Raw genomic sequence first — 25,371 nt, forward strand, 5'->3', positions numbered from 1 at the left:
GCTGAAAATTACACTCTTGCGCATAATCAACTCAGTTCAAAATTGAATTAAAAAAGATCAACCCCAGGGAAGAATGAAGTTTTCCATAGTATACATATGAAGATTTGACAGGAGACGAAGGAAATGACCAAAAACAACATATTTGAGTCAATTCAAAGTCACCGAGAGGGTTTTAATATAATATTTGTAATATGTTTGAACTATTTTGATTAAAAGAATGTCTAAGTCACAATAGTTCTAAAGTGTTCAAACAATTAGAATTGAAACTTATAACATGTTTGAACTTATTTCACATACGTTGGAAACATTTCGAACGTAACTACACAAAAATCTCTTTATTTAGAACAGTTTCAAACCATCTATCCAAATGTTTCAATGTTCGAACAATTTGTAACAAAAGATTTTCACAATTGCCCTAATAAACGAAGGTGCTAAGTCCTCCTGTGTGTTTTTGCCTATTTTCGGTGGCCGCGCTAGACCACCAGCGGATTTGTTTTGACGGAGCGTCACCCGCGCGCGACGATGTACACTGTTCGGCACCGCTAATAGCCGGCATTTTCCCGCTCCAAAACACTCCACAAGACCCACGTTTTTAGTGTTTTGCCTCTTGTGCAACACGATTCGATTTGCATTACTAACGGGACGAAAATGATAGAAAAAATTCACCCCGTCCCGGCGTCCGTCCCAAAAACATGAACGACATGAAAATATATTTTCTTACAGATTCAATCACGAAAATCAACAGTATGGGATTCCAAATTTTCGCAACGGCCGACCATTTATCATGGTTGAACTTCCTTCCAAGGCGTGCGATAGATAAACATTCCCGGCACATAATAGTCACTAGTACCAGACTAACGCAAGCTCATGATGATAATAGGGAGAAAGTTTGTCAGTGAAGTTTGGCCACCAGAGGGTACATTCATTTAACGTTACAAGCTAGCGCAAAGGGGCGAATCATTGACCTTACCGGGGACTGACTCTACTGGCCTAATCATTCCTTTTTTGCCGAATTCTACGATCCATACGCCCGTACGTAGGACATGTAGGAAGGCCTGGTGGTGGACGCTACACATCACGGGAGACGCGTGTTGGTCCGAGACAGACAGCGGCGTGCTTTCGATCGCGTAGCGGCGACGCACCGCTGCGACAACGTGCGGGACCAAAACGCCTGTCCCCAGTGAGACCATGTGTTTTGCGCGGCATGCCCCGAATCCATCTACCATTGCTGAATGTAGCCCGATTCATAGAGGTCTATTTTGTAAGCATTATTTCATGTACCCCTCAGCGTGAGAATTCCTTGTGCAACACTTCGCTACATTATATATTTAAGTTTCCCCGCGCACCGCCTACCATCCGCCTTTGATCATGTATGAAGTCGGCGGCAGAGAGAGATCATCAATCAATTTTGACAGGAGTGTCGCGCCAGTCTGAGGAGAAACGATCTCCCGTGTTGTGTTGAAGAATTTGGAGTTTGAAAATATCTGGAATAACTAATGCTAGAATAAACATTCACAAAATCATTGATTTAACTTGTTTTCTGTTATAAAATTTCCTAAACTGCAATTTAACCACTGAGTTTAACGGAACATGGTGTTTTCCCGATAATCACGTTAAATGTTTATGTCCGGTCTTTCCTCCTCGTAAGCAAACTTCCAGCTTGGCCAGGTGCAAGGCACTTGGGGTCAATGACCTGTAGGTCATATGTAGTATTGAAAGTGACAGAAGTGGCAAATATTGTCAAGAAAGCCCAAAATAAATCGTTTTGAATATATGTATGCCAAAAATGGGAATGTAGTCCTTTAAATATTTGTTCAAGCCACATATACAGCAAATTTCAGGTCATTCGGTTGAAATACCAGGGCGCAGGAGGCCAAGATATGCTAAAAATAGCCTAAAAACCTCAATAAAATCACTTTCAAGGTCAATATCAAAAAAAGGAAAAGAACGCACATTGGTTTTTGCCTACATTACCTCTGTAGCAAATTTCAGGTCATTTGGTCAAAAAATGACAGAGATGAATCGATTTGAAGATTTGACAGGAGGAGAAGAAGAAGAAGAAACATGAGAGAAAACAATATGTTTAGCCATACTTATGGCTAAACATAAAAAGAATGAAATTGGAGGAGACAAACAAGTTATGTCCATGTATATGTCGTGTGATTTGAAAATGATAAATGAAACAGCTACAACATATGCATAGGCAAAGACTAGCAATGTAACACTAAAGGAAGGAAATGACTTGATGTACTTTTACCCAGATAACGCTATTACAAGTATATGTCTGACTAAAATTTCGACAGGAAATGTCATTCCATGATCCAAAGAATCAAGTACAATTTTCGGGATTGCAAAAGATATGAGTCAACATCAAGTTGAACCAAATTGCTGCAGTAGCAGTAGTATGGTATTAATAGTCAATCAGTATTGGCATTATGTGTCCTAAATCATTGTAACTACATCTCTTTGGACGACCATAAGCATGAACGGAAGGCTACATCTAGTAAGGACATATTGATTTGTAAGATGTCATTTCACATATAGCCTCCATGTGCACTGGACAAATGGCCGTAGCATGCACCTGAAGTAGAGAACGCTTTTAGACATATCCAACAGATGTGGGCCCCGCATCTACATTCCATGTGCTGGCATCCCGCAGTTTTTTCGATGACCCAGCTGCACTTGGGGCAAAACTTGACGTCCGTCTTGTCTTTCATCCACTCCCGCAAGGTGTCGTCTGGGTCGCCCTTGAAGATCTGCCAGGTCCCGCAGGACATCCCGTCATGCATGTCGACATGACAGCGGGTACAGAGACGCTTGTTGCATTTGCAGCACTGGAACACCTGGAAAGGGAACGTACATTTAGAAGATTAAAAAAAAAACCGTCATAGATAAGAATAGTTCTATTTTCGGGTCTAGTAATGTTAACTTTATTGTTTCAACCTAGTAAGTCACAATTTGCATTTCATTATGTAAATCTCTGTCTAATCTACCTGCATGCCAAATACCATGCATATGGGATCCCTCTTCCCTTTATTCTGTTATCATATTTGCAAACATTCAACAAAAAGCGCCCTGCAGTATAAGCGCAAGCTGCCAGGGGCCCAACCTACACCACTTCTAACTGACATAAAAAGCTATCTGCCACAAACAAACAACACATAATATGTCCAGAACAGAAGATATGAAAACTGAAGGTTCTGCTGCAGTACCGAGGAAAGCCGCCAGGATATCCAAAATCGAACTTGAACTTCCACATACCAAATATAAGAATCCATCCAGACCCTCTGAAGTTGTGCCGAGCACAAATATGCGGAAACCTAAACAGACAGGCACACACACGTACAGACACACCCAAAACAATGCCTCCATTTTTCATGGCTGTAACTATTGCATCAACCAAGAAGATTTGATAGTGACCTCTTTGCATTGGCAAATGCCATGTTCGTTTTGGTAGGTGGTGAATAAAACAAGTATAGTGACTATTGTTATTTACTGATTATAAATGGTTTCTTCTTCGCTCCTGGGTGTGAAAATGTGAAAAAAAAGAAGAACATCTAAAACTCATGATATGATAGTCGTCTCATGTGCAGCTGTGTACTGGACTCACCTGGCCCTCCCCCTCTTCTTCACTGACACACCTGTACACGGACGGACAGTCAGGAGTCGGACAGGGACGATACCGGCCTCCGCTCTTGTTCACAAAAGTGTTAAGGGATCCTGTTGAGTAGAAAATACATTGTGAGGGTTTGCAATATTTTGATAGGCGTGAAATGCGAAAATGCTCACAGTAATGTGTTCCAAGCATTTGTAGTAAATAAGTCTTTTAAGAATAGAACATTTAAAAATAGAACATTCAAATGATAGGTATCTGGTATGATCTTTCTGTAGGAAAGAGAACAAAGCCACCGTAATCTCCAGGCAACTGTTGGGAGAAAAAATATCTACGTTTTCCGGCTGATATGTTGGGTACTTTTCTGAGTAATCACCTCTAAAGTCTTTACAATTTTTTCCCCAAACATTTACAAAGATCATCCCCAGCCCACCTGTCACAAGTTGCCAAAAGTCCGCCTGGTTGAGGAGTAAGCGGAGATCCCTGAGGAAGAACTCGCGCGAGCATCCGTCAGTCCCGCACCTGATGGGGTAGTCTTGGCTTCTGATAGCTGTCGTCAGCTGCAGGGGGTGAAGACGCAAAGATAAGCAAACTATTTAATTTGTACATTTTAGAATTTAACAGACAACGATGGTATAGTGCGAATACGTCTGCATATTCCTGTCTATCAATGGGACGATGCCAAACACATCCAAAGGTTTGAAAAGAACACAAATACAATGGTCACCTGAAGTTTGATACACTCATGGCAGTATCGGTGGCCGCAGCACTGCAGGCGGTAGTCCTTGCCATCTATGGGGCACAAACAGACGCCACAGTCCTCAGAGTCGTCTTCGTCCTCACGCTGGCAACTTTCGCCCTTCCTCTCCAGGATCTCTTTTGCGCAGCTTTCTACCTCTCCTTTCACTTTGTCGAAGGTCTCGTCACTCTCTTGAACAACGAGAAGGTGTTTCCGCATGTCTAACCTGATTTCCCTCGCGCCTGTTGCGTCCTTTAACCCGTCTAAGTTGAGGCCGTACTTGTTGAGAAGGGCCTTCATGACACCTGCAGGTCTGCTGCTGCCCGCCAGGTGAATCTCTCGTGGTCTGTGTTGCGTCAGGCTCTCTAGGTAGTCCGAGATGCGTCTCTTTGCCTCCAGCCTCGGTTCATCCTTTCCGTAAAGACTGATGGTGAACGTCCTTCGGTCGGCATCAATGTGCACGCCTTTCACTTGGTTTTGAACTGTCTGGATGAAGTCGAGTCCGAGTTTGTCAAAGAGTCGACATGTGACTGTAGGATCTTCGTGGGCCACTGTTTCCGGTCTCATGACCTCGTGCAGACGGCTTTTGGCGCGAGCTACTTCCCCGACGTCATTTCCGGACAGTTTGAAGTAGACCGTTTTGCCAGACTTGGCGCGTCTGGGTTCAATCTTCACCAAACGCGTCCCTCCACGCGTAAGGTCCTCCAAGGCATCCCTAAAGCCGTCTTCCAAGACGTCATAGATCTTTGCGTTGCACACAACGTTGCATTGCAACTTTCTCTCCACTGACAGTGCCTGTGTTCCCATCAAGTCTCGCTTGCCATGAAGGCCTGTGACGGCGTTCTGGGCCTCATTTGCATCAGACATGGTGACCATTGCGTATCCCCGCACTTGGCTTTCAGGCTTTGGTTTGTTAACTGAAACACGCATAGTTCCTTCCATAACGTAGCTTGAAAAGAGTTCTTTAAGCCTTGCTTCATCATGCCCCGTGTCCACGGGAGAAGTCTGTGGTTTCCAGACCACTGAATACCTCCGTGGCACGACCACAGAGTTTCTACGCACAGTCCTCTCCAATGTCTGCTCGTTTAGCGAACAAGGAGGACCTCGAACGTGCACCGATGAATTTCTCTTTTTGTTAATACTTGCTCTGATGATTCCAATGCCACCTTCGATGGCTTTGCCGTCAATGTCAGCGACGATACGGCGTGCTTCCACACCATCAGGATCAGGATCCATGACATCATCGCAGTCGAGAAATCCAAACCCTTTACACTCTCGTCTGAACCACACCACGTTCAGTTCGACTTGCTGAGGACCGCCGCCACCTGGGCCACGACTCTGGTTCACAGGTTTTAGTATCAGGGTCCCGTCACGGAACGAGTGATTATCGTAGCGATTGACAGTTTCCTGTGCCGCTCTACAAGACGAAAACGTCAGTGTTCCGACCCTCTGACCATTCGCTTTTGTCAAAAGCCTGTCAAAGGCAGTTCTGATTAGGATACCGTCCAAATACGTAAATATGTCCATGATACCCTGACAGCCTTCTGGGTCTTTGCCGGCATACTTGTACAAGACGTCAACACAGCGGAACTCCGACGGCATAAGGATGTCTTGTACTTCTCCTCCTTTACCGAGCACCATTCGGGTTCCGTCGCCTCTGTAATTAACCACTGGTATCTCGTCGCTTTCGTTCCTCAAGTCGCTGTGCTTGGAATTCATGGCGTCACGGACAATCTTCTCTCCACCTTCAAGACGATCATGAGTAGTGAAAACGGCCACTTGACAGCGGTCAGTGTCGACTTCAATGACACAAAGATGCTTCTCGTCGTCTGACACGATGGCTTCCAAGGACTTCAGTGTCTGTGCACGCCTCCCTATCAGTCCCCTCACTACCTCAGGCCCGTACCCCTTGATCTGACAGGAAGTCATGGTAGATCGCTCGAGGGAGCGCAGGTCGAAGGTGCTTGCGTAACGCGAAGCAACGTCTCCGAGCCACTCAACATCAGGTGTCACGTTGATGATGAAGTCGCGTGAAGTCCGCAGGATCTCGTCGAAGACGACCCACTTGTGCTGTGCACCGAGGTGCTTAAGGGCAGACGAGGGGTGGATGTGCACGCACTGCCGAAGGCGTCCCACGATGTACCCTGCCCGCTCATGGCCACTGAAGACGCACAGGTTGTTGCAATACGCACCGAGGATCAGTCGAGGAAGTTGGATATTCACTGTCTCAACGGGAGCGAAGTCTTCAGAAATGTGCACGCCACTGGAAGCAAGCTGATGCTTCATTTCCTTGAAGGATTCCTCGGCGAGCCGCATGGTTTTTGCGTTGATGCTGTTCGCGACGCACCATTTGTTGCGCTGGAGCGTTGATTGTGCCACCCAATCTCTGTACACATCCAGCATGGACAGGAGATCCCCTCCCTCGTGACAGAACTTCATCTTCTGTCGATCCGCCGTGGCCTTTTCCTCTTCTGTTCCCGCTCTAAAGTAGACGCTACCGGCTGCGGATGCCAGCGCGGCCACCAAGAGGGCCTCCTTCCCGCACCCTTGACTCACTCCTTCAAGGATCATTTTTGACAGTCGTGGCTCTGTCGGGAGCTGAGACATCTTTTTGCCCAGTTCAGTGAGTCTGATAGACGTCCTTTTCGTTTCCTGTGGTTTTTCCTCTTCCTGTGTTTTTTCCTCTATTCTTGGTTCTTCAGTCTGTTTGTCCTTCCTCCAGAACATCTTACTGACCCAAAAGTCTACCAGGGCCCCAAATCCTGACTTTGCAGACGATTTATTCAAGTTGTCTAAGGACTCAGTAGTTTTATCTGGTTGGTCTGTGACGGCCGCCTCAGACCGCACCGGCCCTGTGGGTTTGGGAGAAATCTCGCCTTCAGTGTTCTCGATTGCGCCTAAGATATCCAACTGGTGTATCGCGTCCTGTAAAGCGTCGTCGGATGGCCGCTCTACGAAGTCAAAGTCAGTGACGTCGGTGACACCTAGTTCCATCAGCTTCAACACCGCCATGCCTAGGTGCATACGAAGAATCTCTGGCGGAGTGGACACCCTCATTTCCTTGAACTCTTCTTCGGTGTAAAGTCGGTAGCATCTTCCCGGTTGGATTCTTCCCGCCCGTCCGGCTCTCTGTATGGCAGAGCTCTGCGCGACCATCTTGACGTCCAAAACGCTGAGGTTCCGTTTGGCGTCGAAGTACCGTTCTTTGATCATTCCCGAGTCCACGACATAGATGATGCCGGGGATGGTGACGCTGGTTTCCGCGATGTTGGTGGCAAAGACGACCTTCCTTGCTCCAGCGGGTGCCGGTTCAAACACTTTCCTCTGATCTTCGGGTTGCAGCTTGCCGTGGAGGGGGAGGACAAGGACGGAGTTTACTCTGGAACCGAAGACATGTGTCGTTCGTTCACATGCACGTTCTATTTCCAATGGTGATGTCAGGAACGCAAGAATATCCCCCTCTCCTTCGTTGTTGTGAATCTCTACAACCTTGTTCACAGTCTCGCTGACGTAGTCAACATTGCTGTCACCAAACTGCGGGGTTTTATAGATTATGTCAACAGGGAAGGTGCGGCCTGGGACTGACATGACTGGACACCCGCCGAAGTAGTTAGAGAACAACGTAGGGTCAATGGTAGCGGAGGCGATGATAATCCGCAGACCAGGCCTCGTCTGGAGGCTCTTCTTCAGTATTCCTAGCAACAGGTCGGTGTGGATACTTCTCTCGTGTGCTTCGTCGATGATGATACAGGAGTACTTGTCGAGCTCGCCTTCCTTCACACAGGAGTTGAGTAGGACCTGGTCAGTCATGAAGACAGCCTTCGTCCTGTCGCTGACTCGCCTCTTGCTACCGACAGCGTATCCAATCTCATCTCCTACTTTACACCCATACTCCACCGCTACCCTATCGGCGAGGCTAATCGCTGCAATTTTGCGCGGCTGTGTGCACGCGATCAGTTTCCCCGGCTCGCTGGTGTTATCGGCGAGGTACTGAACAATCTGCGTGCTCTTTCCTGACCCTGTCTCCGCGACTACGACGATGACCCTGTTGTGCTCCACTTCCTGCAGCAGTTTCGTTCGGTAAGCGTACATTGGCAGGGCGGCCTGTAACCTGGAACACTCGCGCAGGTATCGGCTCTTCAGGTCGTTGAGCATCTTGGCCTGTTCTTCGGGGCTTTTGGGTGTGGACTGGAGGATTTCCTCTTCGGCTTGTACATCTGGACGTATCTCGCCTTCACCTGACGCCATACTCGTCTTCATTTCATCTGTCTGGCTGTCTTCTGCCAAATCTTGAGCGCCGTCGACAAGGCTAACAACACTTTCTTCAGACTTGCTCATGCCGTGGTCACCAGCGGGTCCTGTTGGTTCATTCTCACATCCACCAGGCTCCGTGCGTTCTTGCACTAGTATTGCATCACGAGCACGTGTACATAGCGCATTGTCACTGTCGCTTTTGACTTCTACTGTATCCATACTGATCTCATCACCACCCAGCCTGTGTCCGAGCAGCTTCGCACGAGTAGCAGCATCAGGTGACAAACTGACGAGCTCTTCGGAAATGATTTTGATGGTTTGATCAAACTCTTCCTTTTGTTTCGTCAGCTCAACCAGTTTCATCTGCAGAACCTTCCTTTGTTGTTGGCGGACCGTGTGTTCGTCGATGGACACAAATCGACCACTTGGACGAACATCGTTGATTTTTGCTGCAATTTCCTCTACCTTCTCATTGTGACCTGCGCAAACCTGCCTGACACCGGAATCTACCTGACGAGCAAAAGCCACCAGTTTGTCCTCGAATGTGAACTGTCTTTTCTCCAGAAAATGCCTTTTCTTCGCCACTGATTCTCTATCAACTCTTTCCGGCTCACCAACTGTCCTGACAGATCTGGAGAAATTTTCTGCGTCTTTGTGTGTCGCAAAATATACGTACCCTTTCGACCCACCCTCGAACTCTATAGAGGCTTGGTCAAAGCCAGGATGATTTTCGAAGACGGTATGGAACTGATGTGTATCCATTTCTGGAAGGTGGCTGAGTTGCACTCTGTACAAGTATTGTCTGTTGCTTGTCTTTCGAAACTCGTGCCCTGAAGACTTTGGCTTTACACCTTGTCGGTCGCTGTAGTGACGGCCTCGATGATGTGTTACCGTCACGTTTGGTGCTTCGGCGCTACGCCCAGCTTTAGGGTGGTGCTTCGGCGCTACATGGGGCTTCGGTGCTACATGGGGCTTCGGTGCTACATGAGAGTGGTCTGGAGGCAACGCTATCTGAGAGTGGTCTGGAGGATTTGGGGCTTTGGTCGTGCCTTGCATAGCAAGATTGTTTGTGAAAATTGAGTGTTGTGACTTACCCCTTCGTTTCTCATGTCCACCGCCGTCCCTATTCATGGATTTAGGTATGTGATCTGCTGTCCTGGCTTTGGTCATGCCTCTGAACTTAGGTCTGACACTTCGACCATCGTCACGTGTTCTGTCCGAATGCACACTTCCTTGTCTTGGTTGGGAGGCAGGTCTCTGGCCACTGTGTCCACTCCATTTGTGGTTCCCCGCCCGAGCTTGATCAGGATCTAGCCGCGTTCTTTCTCCCCCTGATCCGCCCGTTCTGGGTTTGGACTTCGCCCCTTCCTGATACGGCGCGCTTTCGTATCTCTTCCGTCCATGCTTTCCTCTGATGACGTGAGCTGGGTCCAAGTCAACATTTCCTGTGCCTTTTCCCTTATATTGCCGATCTGAACCTTGGTACCCTTTCTTCTTGCTCGTATCCTTAAGATTGTCCTTCTCAGTTGCTTTATCCCCATGTTTAAGGGCTTTTTGACTTGATGTTAAAGGGGGCTGTAGTCCTACCTCTCCCTGGCTGTTAATCGCCTGTGGTTTGTCCATATTAAGCTCGAGTGGCTAAAGTTGCACGGGAAGAAATAAATCAAATATAGGTCACACTTAAGAACAATACTTGTATTCATGGATTATGGTTACAGGCAAAGTCTCTACGACATAACCTGCACCGTTGATTCAATGAACGAACATAATACTACATATAATGTTACATACTTAACAAGAGTTTGGAGACCTCCATGAAATGCTTTGAGCTTTTGTAGATTTATAGTTTTATCTTGTCTCATTGATGATACAAATATGGCTGTAATTAGCATAATTTTACTTCAGATGATGGCCTTCTTTACCAAAATTACACGCCAGTGTATTGTATGTGTGAAATTCATTTCTTTTGGCAGGATATCATGTTTACATTTCATCATAAATCATACAAATGAGATGCATATTTACATAATCTATACACAGTGATGTATACCTTCAACTAACTTACACATGTTACACAAGTCTGTACTTCCAACCATTTACCAAAGGAATTATGGCACCTTTGCATTAATTATGCAAATTAGGTCCCTATTTGCAAAATTGGCATTTGCAGATGTTCCATCTGTCATGAATTACATATGTCACATGTATCTAAATTCTAAAGTCCTATCTTGGAAATATAGATTTTCCTCATTAATTATGCAAATTGAGCCCTAATTTCCATGATTTGCATTTCATTATGCACGTCTCTTTCAAAGCTAGCTTCATATTGTATTTCATGGAAATCCTTCGTTGCTTTGTTCAGTGCTTATCCTCCCTGAAAGATGTTGACAAAAATACCCCTGCAGTTCCAGAGCAAGATGCTAGGAGACCAGAACCTGCATTACTTCTTCCCTATATCACAAGCTATCTACCACCAAAAAATCAAGACCATAGCACGTCCGGGACAAAATATACAAAAACGGGAAGTTCTGCTGCAGTACCACGGTCACATACCAGGGGGCCCAAAATCGACCTCGACCTTCATATTCCCAAGACCTACCAACAGACCAAATATCATCGTAATCCATCAAGAGGTTCTTGAGTTATTGTTTGTTTGTTTGTTTTATTAGGATCTCCATTAGTGGTTTTTCATGCACTATTCTTCCTGGAGTCCGAACATTAAAAACAAATACAGAAACAAAATTTATACAATTAATAAATAAAGTAAGTAAGGTAAATTAAACAAAAATAAGTGTAGTAAAGCTAAAAATAAGCAAGAGAGGCCAGAGGTCAAACTGAAATAATCAACATTATCTGCATATTGTCATTAAACAATTCGAATGGTATCAACAAAAATTAAATGTATGACAATTACTCAAATGATCTGAGGGTAATGTATACAGAAAAGTTGCCCTCCTAAGTAGTCATAGTGACAAAATATAAACATAGTTATGCTGACTTCCTATTTCGGAAACACACACAAACAGAGACGCATGCACACACACACTCATAGCTTATCTCACACTATGCTTGTTGAACTGAATCCGGCATATGTAGGCAACTTCTGAAAACCTATTAAAGGACTGGCTTGGAAGTTTCAAAATTCCTAAGAAGTCCAACAATTATTCCATGGTATGCCTTTATCGATGTAAGAATTACCAGCATGAAAAGTCTAGAAGTCATGACACAGCAGACAGCTGTGCACCTTGTAAGTAGGTCAAAGTTGAGGATTGCTATTGTCGTTCCCAAAGGGGCGTATACATCACCTCATGAGTGACGTCATTGGTCCGCCGTACGTACGAAATCCTCAGCATTGTGTGAAGTTATATCAGACCTTCATTAAATACAACAATCAAAACCTTACCTCTTCTTTCACGTACAAGCCAGTACATCGTTTATAAATTTAAAGTCGTTTGTATGGCTTTCGTTGCTTCCTCATTGCCCCCCCCCCCCCTCCCACTCTGTAGCGACTCAAGTACCGTGAACATACAGTTTACCCATTTTGTCGTTCCAACATTTATAGCGTCAGTGAGACTGGAGATACCATGTACACTATACAACAAGTTGTTGTAATCCTAACCTTACTGTGCCATCCCTTGTGCACCGTTTACCTTTAGAAAAGAGCTCGCCCATTTCTAATAGTCCCGAAATGGCTGACCGAAACCAGTACAGGTTACTTCCGTTTGTAGCAGTGTCGTATGACCGAAACTCGATATCGGGACCAGTCGTGCAATATGAGTCATTCATGTGATATTGGCAGGTATTCAAACCTATAGCTACCTCTAGTGGTCTGTGGGATGTGCCAGGACTATCTGTGTCTTTTGATTTCTCCGCAACGTTCTGTTTGTATTTCCGGGTCGACACGGTTCAGTTTTCACCTTGGCCGGGCCCGTCCTTTTACTATACTGTCGAAAGGGCGGAAGGGGGGGGGGGGGTCAAATCGCGTATGAAGGGCTGGGGAAGTTGATTCAAAATAACATTAAGACTGTACCTTCATCAAAATGCATGTCACGTTACAGTGAGTGAACAAAGCGTGTAGGGGCCTCCCATTCCGTGCATTTTGTATTGCTCAGTGAGAGCTTGGCAGTGCCTCACAAATGTCTATTTAAACATATATGGACATTTTCGTAGTTGGCAAAGTGACATTTTGTATCTCACCGACATCCATGTAACACCTACCTTCCAATCCCTTGGACAACCTCCTTCCGAAAGACTGACCCAAGCTGCGAACTTTAGTTTTGTACCGTTGCTCACATGTCCGAAACTGGCTGACATACACTTCCGGGTCCGTTCCGCCGATGTGAAACGTCCTATAGGATGCGAACAAAGCAAACATGGACTCGCATAGGGTAACTGGGTTTTGGGAGTCTTGAATAGGATTAATATGCCAAAACATAATACCAAAAAGATTGACAAATAATACTCAGGACCCCTACACCAGACAACATTCCCTTGCGTTATTGTTCGGAAATAAACAGTGACCTGGGGTCATGGTTGACTTCTACGACCGTAATAAACAATGGGGCTAGGTGTTCTGTAATAAACGCACGTAACAGACGTTAACGTTAATAGGAAGATTTCACTAAGGGACTGTACGACATTTAGAGGGGGGGCTGGTGCAAAGAGAGTCCGGTAAAAAAATTCCATGCCAGCACCCCCCCCCCTCGCTCATATTTTTCCATGGCCCTCCCCCCATTTTGATTCTTGCATAAAACACATTACAACAAAACTAGCCGAATTTTCATTTTCATTTTCATGACATGCATACAAACATATAAAGTGACATAGCACTTGGTGTTGTTACACTAACTCTGTAATGGTACATGGTATAAGTATTATCTTGCCTTTTATCATTTCTCCAATCTACGTGACCAGGGTTAAGATTGGGGTTAAGACCTAGGATTAAGATTAGTTAGGGCTAAGTTTGAGTTACAGTTAGGCTTAGGGATCGGCGGCGTCTTGACGGAGGAACGTCTAGAAACAGTCTGGTGCCGAATCGTCGAGATAGGCTAGGGACCGAACTGTCCAGGTGCCGAGATGACCGAAATTCACTAGGGGGTCCCTACACTTAACATGATTGGGTGCTGGTTAGATTTGTTTTGGAATTCTGGTTAATGATAAAAAGAGAGAGACATGATTGAAAAAAAGCATGTACACATAATCCCACTTCATTGTCTTTAATAACAGTACAGTACATTGTGACAAGGATAGTGTATTTTCACTACACTACTAGTACTACTACCACTACTATACAATGGAAACTCCCATAGGACGCAATACAAACTTAAGTGCAAAATGCAAAATATCGAAATGGCTTCAACCAGCAAAGCTTTCAAAGGCTCAAATTTCAAACCACAGCAAGATTGCAAAACTCCAATCCATATTCATTCCTGTTCACTTCGTATTGACCATGGACACTAATGTAGTGCGCATTATTGCCGTTTAGGTATGAACTAACAAATCGCAACAACACTAGGTATTTCTACAAGACTTTACAAGTTTAACTTTAGATTGCTTGACTGAGAACATGCACCGTTGCATTGAATCTCGCTGCTCACATACTTGTTGAAAGTATGTCTTATTCCCTATTCAATGTATATCAAAATTGTTATCACAACTTGCTCACACACACTAAGCCAGTTTACACACGTCGCGAACCAAGAAAGAAAGTAGGAAATTCAATGTAATAAAAAAAAATTTGTTTAGCTCAGATTGTTTCACCTGCCTTTGTCCGATATTAAATGAAGATAACAGGTGAAAAATCATCCATCTTGTCATGAAATATTTTTTTTCATTTCTTTTTTTTTAAATTTCTTGAAGACGTTTTTTTGCTATTTTTCATGAAAACATCGCCTAGTCGCTATCGCTCTGTCCGTCATTAAACATGTCTGAAAGCCTGGAGAACCTGGGTCCCCAGCGTTGTAGGTATACATAGCTCTGTTCTTCCTCGGTACTACTGGAGTTCAGGGAACTCAGGGAAGCCGCCGGTGTCCCCCGGCCCTCGTCCGCGAACGACATCTTCTGGTCCCTGGCACCGGCGTTCGTGTCGACGGCAGCGTCACTCAGCCGGCTGCTGATGAAGTCTTCCACCTGAGCAGCGTCCTCTGGCGACAGCACAGGGAACTTCTGCAAACGCAGCGTGCATTGATAAGAAACAAACGCCTTGGAATTTTTGCGTTCGCCAATGATTGTGTAAAATCTAAAAACCATTTGAAATTTTATCCAAATCAAGATCTAGTGGCTAACAAAGGTTTCATTTCTTCATGTCATATTGATGGTTGACATCTGAATTATCTGCTTTGCCTTTCTAGTAAGTTTATTTCGTATATATGTCTATAAGGGGTTCTACATTTTTGGCGACACCTTATAGGCGGGGCCAAATGGTACCCCATTATCACTGCACACTTGCTCGATTACTCGTTAGCATCAAGCTCAGGCTAGGCATTTATACTCTATGAATGAACTTTTGTTCGACACGAGCCAAAGAGCCTAAAAGAGACTCCTTGTGCTATACAAGTACAGCATGAAAACGGTTGCCCTTGGTTACCACACTCTGACGTCACGCTCACCTTGCGGTGTTTGAGAGTGTCGCCTGCGGACTGGATGACGTTGACGTCAAACGTGTCCTGGTCCTCCTCCCCGTACCCCTCCTCCCCATACTCCACCACGTTCTCGCGAGACTCCTCGTAGACGGGACTTTTGGGGTAGTCCAGCAGGGCGTCCCTCTTCCTCTTCAGGTACGAGCGGCGGAACGCCAGGAACACTATCACTACCACTATAAGAAAATTGGAGGAAAGGCACGAAATTACTGTCTTTGGAACGCGTCAGGAAAATCACTATCACTGCCGACAAACAAGAACAAAAACGCACAAAATTACTGTCTTTGAAGCGCCAAGAACACTATCACTACCAATGTCAACAAACAATGAATCGAAGGTCTCCTAATGCCTCCTAATGCCACAGTCCTGGCCTCATCATGCGCTATATATAAGTCTCGAACCACCCGGGTGTTACAAAATCGGACAATACCACACTGCTTTCAGTAGGGGTGTCGGTCTGTAATGCTGCAGCACTTGAAAAAGCTGCTAGGGGGCCAAAATTGTCATGTTTCTTTGAGACCCATCTCTCAAAATGCATGCGAATTCATCAAAAGAATCTTGAGTTACAACACCTTCTCATCCCATATTACATCGTCTTTTGTTAGTAGATCAACCTCATCAATGTTAGTTGTTGTGCAGCAGAATATTCCATACGTTGTACCTTGTACAATCGCCGTGCAATACAATTTGTACATATCCGAAGTACCCCGACCTACCCATGAGGATGGCGACGCCGAAGAGAACGATGACGAGAGCGGCGGGTGAGATCTGGATGGGGCTGCGCACCGCCAGGGGGCCACAGTTCTGACCTGCATATCATATGGTAGGATCAAAAGGTGTTCGTCTAAAGGACAAAGTCGATTCTCACTTAAGTATTGACTGATATTTTGTTTACAGCAGCATACAGTCGATGTAGGGAACCTCTCAAAGTTGAAATTTTGTATCAATTTTGTTTAAACATCTTTCACATGTGAAGATTATAGCATGCCAATGCATTTAGCTAGCAGTTCTTCTGTGAATAGTTTTTAAGTTATTAGCTCACCAACTTAAAATTAAATGTCAACACATAATGGTGCACCTACTAGCCCTTTACATCACAGAGATAAAGGCGAAATCTTGGTAACATTTCTAAAACTTTGATTTCGAAAGTTTTAAAATGCTTGATAGAGCAGCACGGGGAGGGCCAATATTATAGGGAGCTGTCAACTGACGAACCAAAATGGACTATATGCATTACATGGAGAAGGAGAGAAGAAACCTTTTAAAACAGTGACTTACGGTCCTTCACAATCTCGTCCGGATCGTCGGGACACGTGCAGTTGTACCCGGACAGGTAATTGTTGCAGACGCCGACGCCGCACGGGTTGTCCGCGCAGTAGTCCACCACGCTGCAGTCATCAGCCGTAAAGCCGTGCGCGCAGGTGCAGTTCCGCCCGCTCTCGTTACGCGTGGGGGTGTCCAGCTCGAGACAGCTGCCGCCGTTATAACACGGAAAGTAGTAACAGTTCCTGTCCACCGTACAGTTCTTACCTGTTACAAGAATGATATATACATCGAAATGTCATTCAATACTTATATCAGATAGAGGAATAGTCTGTGTATGTTCTCTCGACTTTTGTCACCAAGAACAGACAAACCCTGATAGGACAAAAAAACGACTATGGTTCCCCTTGTGGTTTCCTCTGAAATCGCAGTGGTCTGAAAATGATAAAGTTATGATATCCTAACTTGGATGATTTAAGGAAATATAGGTTTAGCTATATTTTCATGAGCTTACGTCTTACACAAGACGGAATTTATTACCAGAGTCCTATCCAAACGTACAATAAATGACATGTAAAAGTTCAATTGGTAATGCAAATGATCTAAGTATTCCAAGAGTTTTAAATCTTATATCAGGCTCTTTCGGGAAAAGGAGGGAGTGTCAAAATCCATCACGTGCAAAACTAGACTTAAGAATTGAACCTTTGTATTGTTCGGTGCATGCGCAGTTGTAGTCCGCGATCAGGTCCGTACAGATGGCCCCATTCTGACACGGATCCGGACCGCAGTCGTCGATGTTCTCACACGTCAGGGGAGCGGGATCGGGATCGACTGTTCTGTATCCCTCCGCGCACTCACAAACCCCGACGTCACACGCCTCCCCGCGGTCCAGTCGGCACGGGTACGACTCACACGTCTGGTTTGGCATACAGCTGAACTCAACGTCCCTTTGGGGGTTAGACAAACAGAGGGACACGGCAGTCGGTAAGGTCTACTAGTAGCTGCGAGTTGAGAGAACACTGAACGTTTTGAGTTTGGAAGCCGCTTTCTAAACTGAAGGGCAGAGGCTTGAGCACATGCATGCACACACGGGCGCGCGCACACACACACGTACATACACACATACACACACACACACACACACACACACGCGCACACACACACATACACATACACACACACACACACATACATATATACACATGTACACTCAAACGCTCACACACACACACACACACACACACACACATGCACACACATGCACACACACGCACACAAACGCACACACACTAGCAGGTGTACACACACACACACCTAAACACTTGTACACAAGAATGGACATTGAGCACGCAGACAAAAGCAGGAGGGGGCTAGCTAAATAGCAAACTTACATACAGAGAGAACAACGTCTCCATCCCTCACCTGAACGCGACGTTCTGTCTCTGAAACTCGTACGGCAGTGGCGCATCCTCCCCCACGCTGAAGCGCAGGTCGTCCAGACAGCCTCGGAACGACGTCCTCATGTCGGACGGTAGCCCCCGCGGGTCTGCCACTCCGCCCACAAACAACTTCTCAGCGTTCAGCACGTGGGCAGTGTCTGAGCTCTCACCTGAGGTGGAAGGGACGTGGTAAGAATGCTTTGTTCTGTTTTGTCTGCTTGCTTAATTTGTTTGTTTCTTTCATTCGCTCGTTCATTCTTACATTAATTCCTTCATTCATTCATTCCACGAACTCACCGACGACCTCGACCCTCGCCAGCACATCCCCCGCCAGATTGTACATGGTGGCGACGTTGTTGTCCCTCTTGCCATTCATTCACTCATTCATTCATTCATCCAATCATGATCATCCAATCAATCAATCAATCAATCATTTATTCATTCATTCCACGAACTCACCGACGAACTCGACCCTCGCTAGCACATCCCCCGCCAGACTGTACATGGTGGCGACGTTGTTGTCCCTCCTGCCATTCATTCACTCATCCATTCATCCAATCATCCAATCAGTCATTTATTCATTCACTCCACGAACTCACCGACGAACTCCACCCTCGCCAGCACATCCCCCGCCAGACTGTACATGGTGGCGACGTTGTTGTCTCTCCGGATGGTGATCTCTTGCCACTCGCCGTCGTTAAACGGAGCCACGCGCGTGGACTGTCGAACCGCGTCCACTCCGCTTCCCTGGGAGCAAAAAAAGACAAGATATCTAAGATCGTATACCTCCGTGAAATTCCTGGTCTTACGTATTTCATTACCATAAACATTTCAGCATTTTTTCTCTCCATTTATGGGCCCTAATATTGCTTTGGTTGCCTTTAAGTTTTTGTCAATTTCTTGACAAAATGTCGCACAACCATGTCCATTTTAGACATTATATGCTCCGATTTCGGGCACATGCCATCGAGATTCCTGACTTTTGCCCAATTCCTGACAACCTGTCGAAGAAATTTGGACGCAGGGCAGCTCAACCTTTGCATCCTACCAGTCTTCGGTTACATCTCATCCCGGGAACAACCTTGGACCAGCCCAGAGGGAGCAAACTTGCACAAACACCATGACAAACAAACAAACAAACAATCAAACCGAAAACAATACCTCCATTTTCACATAGGCGAAAGCAAAAGCACACCGATTTTACTGTGGTGGTAGTGAGAGTATTAGATTCCATACATCTGTCAATATGAAAAATACAGTAAAATTGCAACTATCATGAAGGAGATTGGTCTGCTTTGAAACCTACCATAACACCAGGTTGCTAACGAACTCTAAACCTACCTTTGTATTCAGCCTCAGCACAAGGGCACCGTCTCTCAAGTAGACAGCGAGGTACGCAGGTCCTCCAAAATACAGCAACAAACCGTTAGGCGCTCTGAAATCAAATCAAATCAAATCAAATTATACCTACAGCTCAGTCTATTATTACATTATGTTAGGTTATAACGTTTTACCACGACTTGTCAATTTTGTGCTATTGTGAGACCGTAAAGAAATGATGGAAAGGTATATTTATGTCTTCAGGGAGAAAACAAGACATTTGAATTTCATATTAGGAAGAAAACAGTGTCGTTTTCAAGAACGATTATAAAAAGGTCAAGAGACAGTACTGACTTTGTTCTGAACTTGAAGTTGATGACGGTGTTTGTAGTCGGTGTTTTGTCGATCTGCATCTCTATGTATGACGTCAGTGTTGTCATGGAGACGGTGGAAGGTTGTGGGCAGGTGTGACAGGTGTCCGAGGCTCCCAGTGACTCGTCTGTCGAGGTCAGACTGAGTGCACTGAGGTCCTCCCCCTCCCCAGTACGGATGTAGAACATACACACGATAGGATATGCTTTGAGACGCTGGGTATTCAGCTGCAGAAAGTAAAAAGGGTTTTAGTGAATAAGACAGGATATTAAACACAGGTTGAGATGCTTTCAATATAGAGACTTATGATATTGCTGTTTGGAGTCACGTCATTTTCTTTTTTGTTTCATAATTGTAATGACTTTTATGATTCTGTCGCAAACAAATTATCTCAACCTTAGACATGTTTTCAAAAATGCCAACGGATTTGTCAAGCGTCTTTTCATCATGACAGATGACCCATTTTTTAGAGCACGTGAACTTGTGGACACGCGACTCCTCTCATAGCAGGACTGGAGAAGCTCAACTCCACCGACACGACCGTCAGGCGTCAGCAAGTTAAGTTTATGATCATATTATACACCAAAACAGAGAAGCTTTACTCACTCTGAGGTCTATGATGTTCTTGTACCCTCCCACCAAAGTCTGTCCGTTCATAGCGGGGCTGGAGAAGCTCAGCTCCACGGACACGACCGTCAGGATCTGCGGCGGGTACTCCGTGCCGTTGATGGTGATCCTCATGTCGGAGTCCAGTCCCCGCAGGCCCGTCATGATCACCTCGTGAGTCTGGTTCTTCAGGACCACGTCCTGGGTCGACTCCCCGATAAACACCTGAACAAGAGGGGAAGTGGAAACTTTTCCTGGACATTTTATCAATAATGGTTTTTATTGGTCAGAAATTACCCGGAATGGCAGTCTTTCTAGCGCTGAATTGATGAAGGTATTACAGGTTTCACACAATGCACAACATATGTATAATATCTTATCCACACTTGCATTTTGTGGAACTGTCGCAAGGGTCTGGGCGGCTGCCATTCGGCGCCACCAGGTGACCTCAATACGACCTTCCCCAACCGAAGTCAGGTATCCATTTACACCTGGGTGGAGTGAGGAAAGTCGTGTAAAGTGCCTTTCCCAAGGGCACAAGATCGGTGACATGACAGGATTCGAACTCGGGACCTCTTGGTTCTGAGTCGAACGCTCTGCCGTTGCACCACACGACCCCACCATCAAATAATTTGTACTATAAGAGACGATACATAAGCAGTCAAACTAACCAAGAATACTACCAAATGGGCCGATAGAATCTGGTCTATGTGGACAGGTGGTCACTATAGATAGGGCTGTGAATGCTTGCGTCAGTCGAAAAAATCATCTAAGGGACCAGCGAAAAGTAGCCACATTGGCCAGGTGGTCCGTATGTAGAGGTGGTCACTTGTATAGGTTTGACTGCATATCCCTCTCTTCAGCATCTTAAACTTTAAAAGCACTTTCAATGTGAATGAAATGCTGACCGATGAAGAAAGGCCCCCTCACTTCGTGCTGTTACTCATTCAAGGCATTCAATGTGACCGATGTTCCTTAGAAACATAACAAATACTTAACGTTTTTGGTATAACTGTGATGTAGTGAGCTGAATTCTATCTAGGAAACAAATGTTTGTAGATACTTCAGAGTAGGCGCTACACTGCGTGTGGCAATGGAACACATGGAGTATTTGTACTGAGAAAATAAAACAAATGTTTACCTCCACGACCCTGTCTTCTATGGACGCTTCAATGTACAGCCTCCCCTCCGTCACACCTAAAGCGAAGTAGTTCTCTCCCTCCCCCTGTTGATAGATGAGCAGTCCCTTATCGTTACAGTAGCGGAAGCTGAACTCTAGCCTGTCCTCGGCTCTGTCCAGGACGTTCCGGCCGGCGTTCCACAGCAGGTACCCGCCCTTATCTACGAACGTGTCGCACGACACATCCCCAAAATAGCCGAGGAAGAACACTGGAAAAACAAACGGCGACGATGTCAGTTTGCGTTATGACGTCACAACGTAGGGAAAGAATAATTCCCAAGCAGATGTTGGGGTAAAAATCGTGACGTTTTCTGACAGTGTTCTGAGTATTGTCAATAAAACAGCAAATAGTTAGAAAAAGTTAAGACTTTCGACGCTAACATCTGCTTGGAGATTAGGCAAAGAAAGGCATGGCAGTCCAAAACGTATTTGTGATCTCTCTCTTTACTAGTTTATATGAAAGCTTGACGCCATGTGTTCTACAGGATGTCTGTCTCAGAACCCACAGAAAAGAAACAAGTGTGTATGTAGTGCGGGCAGTTAGATGGTGGGTTTTGTAACGCATACTCGAGTGTTTCGTGTCAAGGGACAGGGCAAAATCATTACGCTACGTGGAGATGTTCACATCACTGTCGTGAATCTCGTGAATTCGCGTATGAAAGAAATGTAATCAAGAAAATTTCGTGCTCCATTTTCCTGTCATTCTGTGCCCCCTAACCCCACTAAAGACTAGTCCGGCCACACAGGGCGGTGACATTACAATTGATCATGACGAATACACATTAGATCACTTTTCTAAGGATACGACCGTGAAAAATGGTGTATTCTTGTCAATGGGACATTTCTAAACCATGTTTTATTTACACTGTTTTTCCTAAGCCCTTGAAAGCTCTTAGATCCTCGTGAGATAAAGGTAAGAACAACATGTTTACAGCTTAAAGCGCTGATTGGATGTCTATTGAGTGTCCCTGAATGAAGTTAACCCCGCGCTTAGGGGTCATTGCTACAGTAAAGTATCGGGTTGTAACGCGAGCGTCCACACCACAAGCGGGCGGGCAATGGATACGTCCCGTCTATTGTCTACCTTTTACCACCGCATCGAGGCGTTACGGGTTCGTTTTACACGCAGCAGTTTTTCATCACAATTCAATAAGTAGCTACAACAACAAAATAAAATTCCCTTTCACAGTTTCACGTATGTTTTAAGACTCCTAAAATGCAGATTATCAATCCAATAGAGACTGATTAAATCGAATAGATTAATAGATTATTCTCATATGATAGGTATAGGATCTTGTCTAATCCCAGCTACGAATCATATCTGTCGACTCTTTGACAGACTTCAGACATTTTCCAATGATTAGAAAATGAAACGACACGTTCTATTGGACATTCACCATCTTAAGTATGACGTAATAGTTATATGGTGTGCCAAAAATGCGGAATATAATTAGTTTCAAACATTTAACACACATGTGATGCTCAAGTCGGGACAAATGCGGTAGATGTGGGTAGGTCTTTTGTTCCGTTTGATATCTTTTGTTCCTGAGTAATACTGGATAACGTTATAGGACGCCATGTTCTTTTTATCCAACTTTGGTGACGTCGTAATTACGTTTGGTGAAAATGAGCCAATCTTCGAATTGATAAGAATAACGTTGAACATCAAAAGAACACTAATCTGGAGCCACTCACACAGTTTTGTGGACTTGTATGATAGAAATATGGCACACTGTTATACATAAAGACTTCGTATCGTGTAACAATGACATGGTAAATAAAGAGGAACCAACGAAGAACGGATTCTAACAAAATTGACTCCAAACCTACTTTTTGCTACCTCAATGTTAATGGTTCTCTTTATCGGTCAAGGAATTAGATTTTGTCTAAAACTAAAATAACAACGACGAAAGTGCAACTACATAATCATGCTTGACATTATCAACGTGCCTTTACGTATTATTGTAGATATACCTCTTGCGTTTTTGTCAAAAGATATGTTCTAAAAGTTGCTCATAATTATTGTTAGAACACAAGTTAAGGAAAGAATGCTTACCAGTGATCAGGAGTGATCGTAAGACAAAGGAAGGCCGTCCTTTCATAGTTGTGAGGAACATGGCGTCTACTAAAGATCATCCGAAACTCATACCAGAATATTACTACTTCATGAGTGACAGAAGCTCTTCAAGTCCCAAGTTCGTCGAGTTGACATTGTTTACATGCCGGTTTCTCACAGTTATAGATTCAAACGAAAGCAAGTCGTGCCTTTGTTCTGTACGTTTAGACGTTACATTGTAGCGTCCCTCCGTCCAACAGAACGCACGCCTTCACGGTTCACCATTACTCTGATAACAATAAACACGTTAGTCACCCCTCAACCCCATTGTGCGACATCACAACACGGCAACTCTATACGTCTGCCGTTCTTGTACTGCACACAGTCAAACAACGTTCCCGTCTTCTTGTAAAAATAAAACACTTCAGATCCCCTGTGTACTTGTCATTTTAGAAACGAGAACACTCTATCAAATATCAGGGCTGTACGATTTTGTTGACTTCTAAACAACTTATTCTGAAGATATAGTTTGATGACGTAACCTAAATACTGTATTTATTTTGAGACCAACGGATAAGGATCGAACATTGTCAATTGCCTCCAACATGGACCGTTAACAAAGAGTCAAGATAATTGACGTCGGTAATGTTTTTCGTCACAGTTTTAAGCTAGAGAATGTTTTGACACGGAACAAAAATGGACAGTGCACGTGCGTTCTTTTCTTCCGTTTCACGGCTTTAGCTTCTGTTAAAGCTAGATACTGCATCATTTAACGGGCCGGGCTTTTTTGGGACGATATGCGAATGAACCGCCCAATCGTTTGTAAAACCAGTACTATGGCAAAACAAGAAAAAAAACAAAGTTTTGGGTGGGCCTTTATTTTTAAATTTGCATGTAAGGTCAAATGTTGTGACTATATTTGTCAAATGTAACTTCTGGTATTTGTTTGTAGTCTGTTATGACCTTTGTATGTCCAGAAAAGCTACCTGTTATTACCTTCGCCGAGAAGGTTACGTTTTCAGTTACGCCAGCTGTGGGGTGGGTCTGTATCTATGTCAAGAGTATAACTCGAGAAACCTTTGATGGATCTCCGTGATTTTTGTAGGTGAGTAGCGGTTGTAAAAAAGAAGTTCAAAATGGTTCACCTGACGTATTCCTACAGTACTGCAGCGGACTTTGCATGTCTGTGTACTTGAATGTAGACAACAAAGGAAGGAAATGTTGATGGATCTTCATGATTTTTGGTAGGTGAGTAGCGGTTGTAGGAACGGAGGTCAAGTTCGAATATGGTTCACCTGCCACTTTCCTACAGTACTGCAGCGTAGCCTGGAGTCCGGCCTTATTAGCTTCCGTCCGCTACCCAAGTTCCGCTCCGCGCCAATAAGCGGAGCTTGGGTAGCGGACGGAAGCTAATAAGGCTGGACTCCAGGCTACTGCAGCGGTCTTTGTATGCATGTGTGTTTGAATGTAGACAGCATAACTCGAGGAGCTATTCATGGGTGTGCATGGTATTTAGTGGATAGGTTGGGGTCTCGAAGAGGAAAGTCAAGTTCGATAGTGGGCCTCCTAGCTTATCAAGAGGATAACTCGAGAACTAGCATAACTAGCATTAAGATACTGCAGCAGAGCTTCGAAGTTTGAGCTCAAATTTTCTGGACGCGCCAAGTTGATGATTTTCGAGAAGCAGATAGCTCTTGGGACAGGGGGTAAGTGATGTAAGTTTGGGTTCTCTAGTGGCTTGTTTGGAACTGCAGTTGGCGTTTCTGTTGTTACCTTGGGAGGCGAATAACTGGAGAAGGGGTTGACGGATTGTCATGATTTATGGCATGTGGATAGCTTGGTTGATGATTTACATAATCAAATACTAATTATGCAAATCAGAAGCTAATTT

General features: G+C 44.8%; 2 protein-coding genes across 3 annotated transcripts; both read right to left on the reverse strand.

Annotated features, from left to right (window-relative positions):
• Positions 1-2,370: 2,370 nt before the first annotated feature.
• LOC136436053 (uncharacterized) lies at positions 2,371-13,066 on the reverse strand. Of its 2 annotated transcripts, none has more exons than XM_066429766.1 (5): positions 12,825-13,066; positions 4,341-10,244; positions 4,047-4,173; positions 3,611-3,720; positions 2,371-2,843 (listed from the first exon to the last, which is right to left on the reverse strand). In XM_066429766.1, exons 1-5 carry the CDS (start codon positions 12,918-12,920, stop codon positions 2,535-2,537), a joined length of 6,546 nt encoding a protein of 2,181 aa, XP_066285863.1. In that variant the 5' UTR covers positions 12,921-13,066; the 3' UTR covers positions 2,371-2,534. The 2 variants fall into 2 exon arrangements, with proteins under 2 accessions (XP_066285863.1, XP_066285855.1); XM_066429758.1 differs by lacking the exon at positions 12,825-13,066 and adding an exon at positions 12,426-12,555.
• Positions 13,067-13,806: 740 nt separating this feature from the next.
• LOC136436075 (putative neural-cadherin 2) lies at positions 13,807-23,792 on the reverse strand. The gene is made up of 12 exons (XM_066429789.1): positions 23,481-23,792; positions 21,386-21,633; positions 20,245-20,469; positions 19,621-19,865; positions 19,288-19,381; positions 18,546-18,693; positions 17,930-18,116; positions 17,210-17,454; positions 16,523-16,774; positions 15,961-16,053; positions 15,215-15,420; positions 13,807-14,771 (listed from the first exon to the last, which is right to left on the reverse strand). Exons 1-12 carry the CDS (start codon positions 23,539-23,541, stop codon positions 14,499-14,501), a joined length of 2,277 nt encoding a protein of 758 aa, XP_066285886.1. The 5' UTR covers positions 23,542-23,792; the 3' UTR covers positions 13,807-14,498.
• Positions 23,793-25,371: the final 1,579 nt, after the last annotated feature.

The sequence above is a fragment of the Branchiostoma lanceolatum genome, chromosome 1 (assembly GCF_035083965.1).
Source record: "Branchiostoma lanceolatum isolate klBraLanc5 chromosome 1, klBraLanc5.hap2, whole genome shotgun sequence".
Classification (NCBI taxonomy): domain Eukaryota; kingdom Metazoa; phylum Chordata; class Leptocardii; order Amphioxiformes; family Branchiostomatidae; genus Branchiostoma; species Branchiostoma lanceolatum.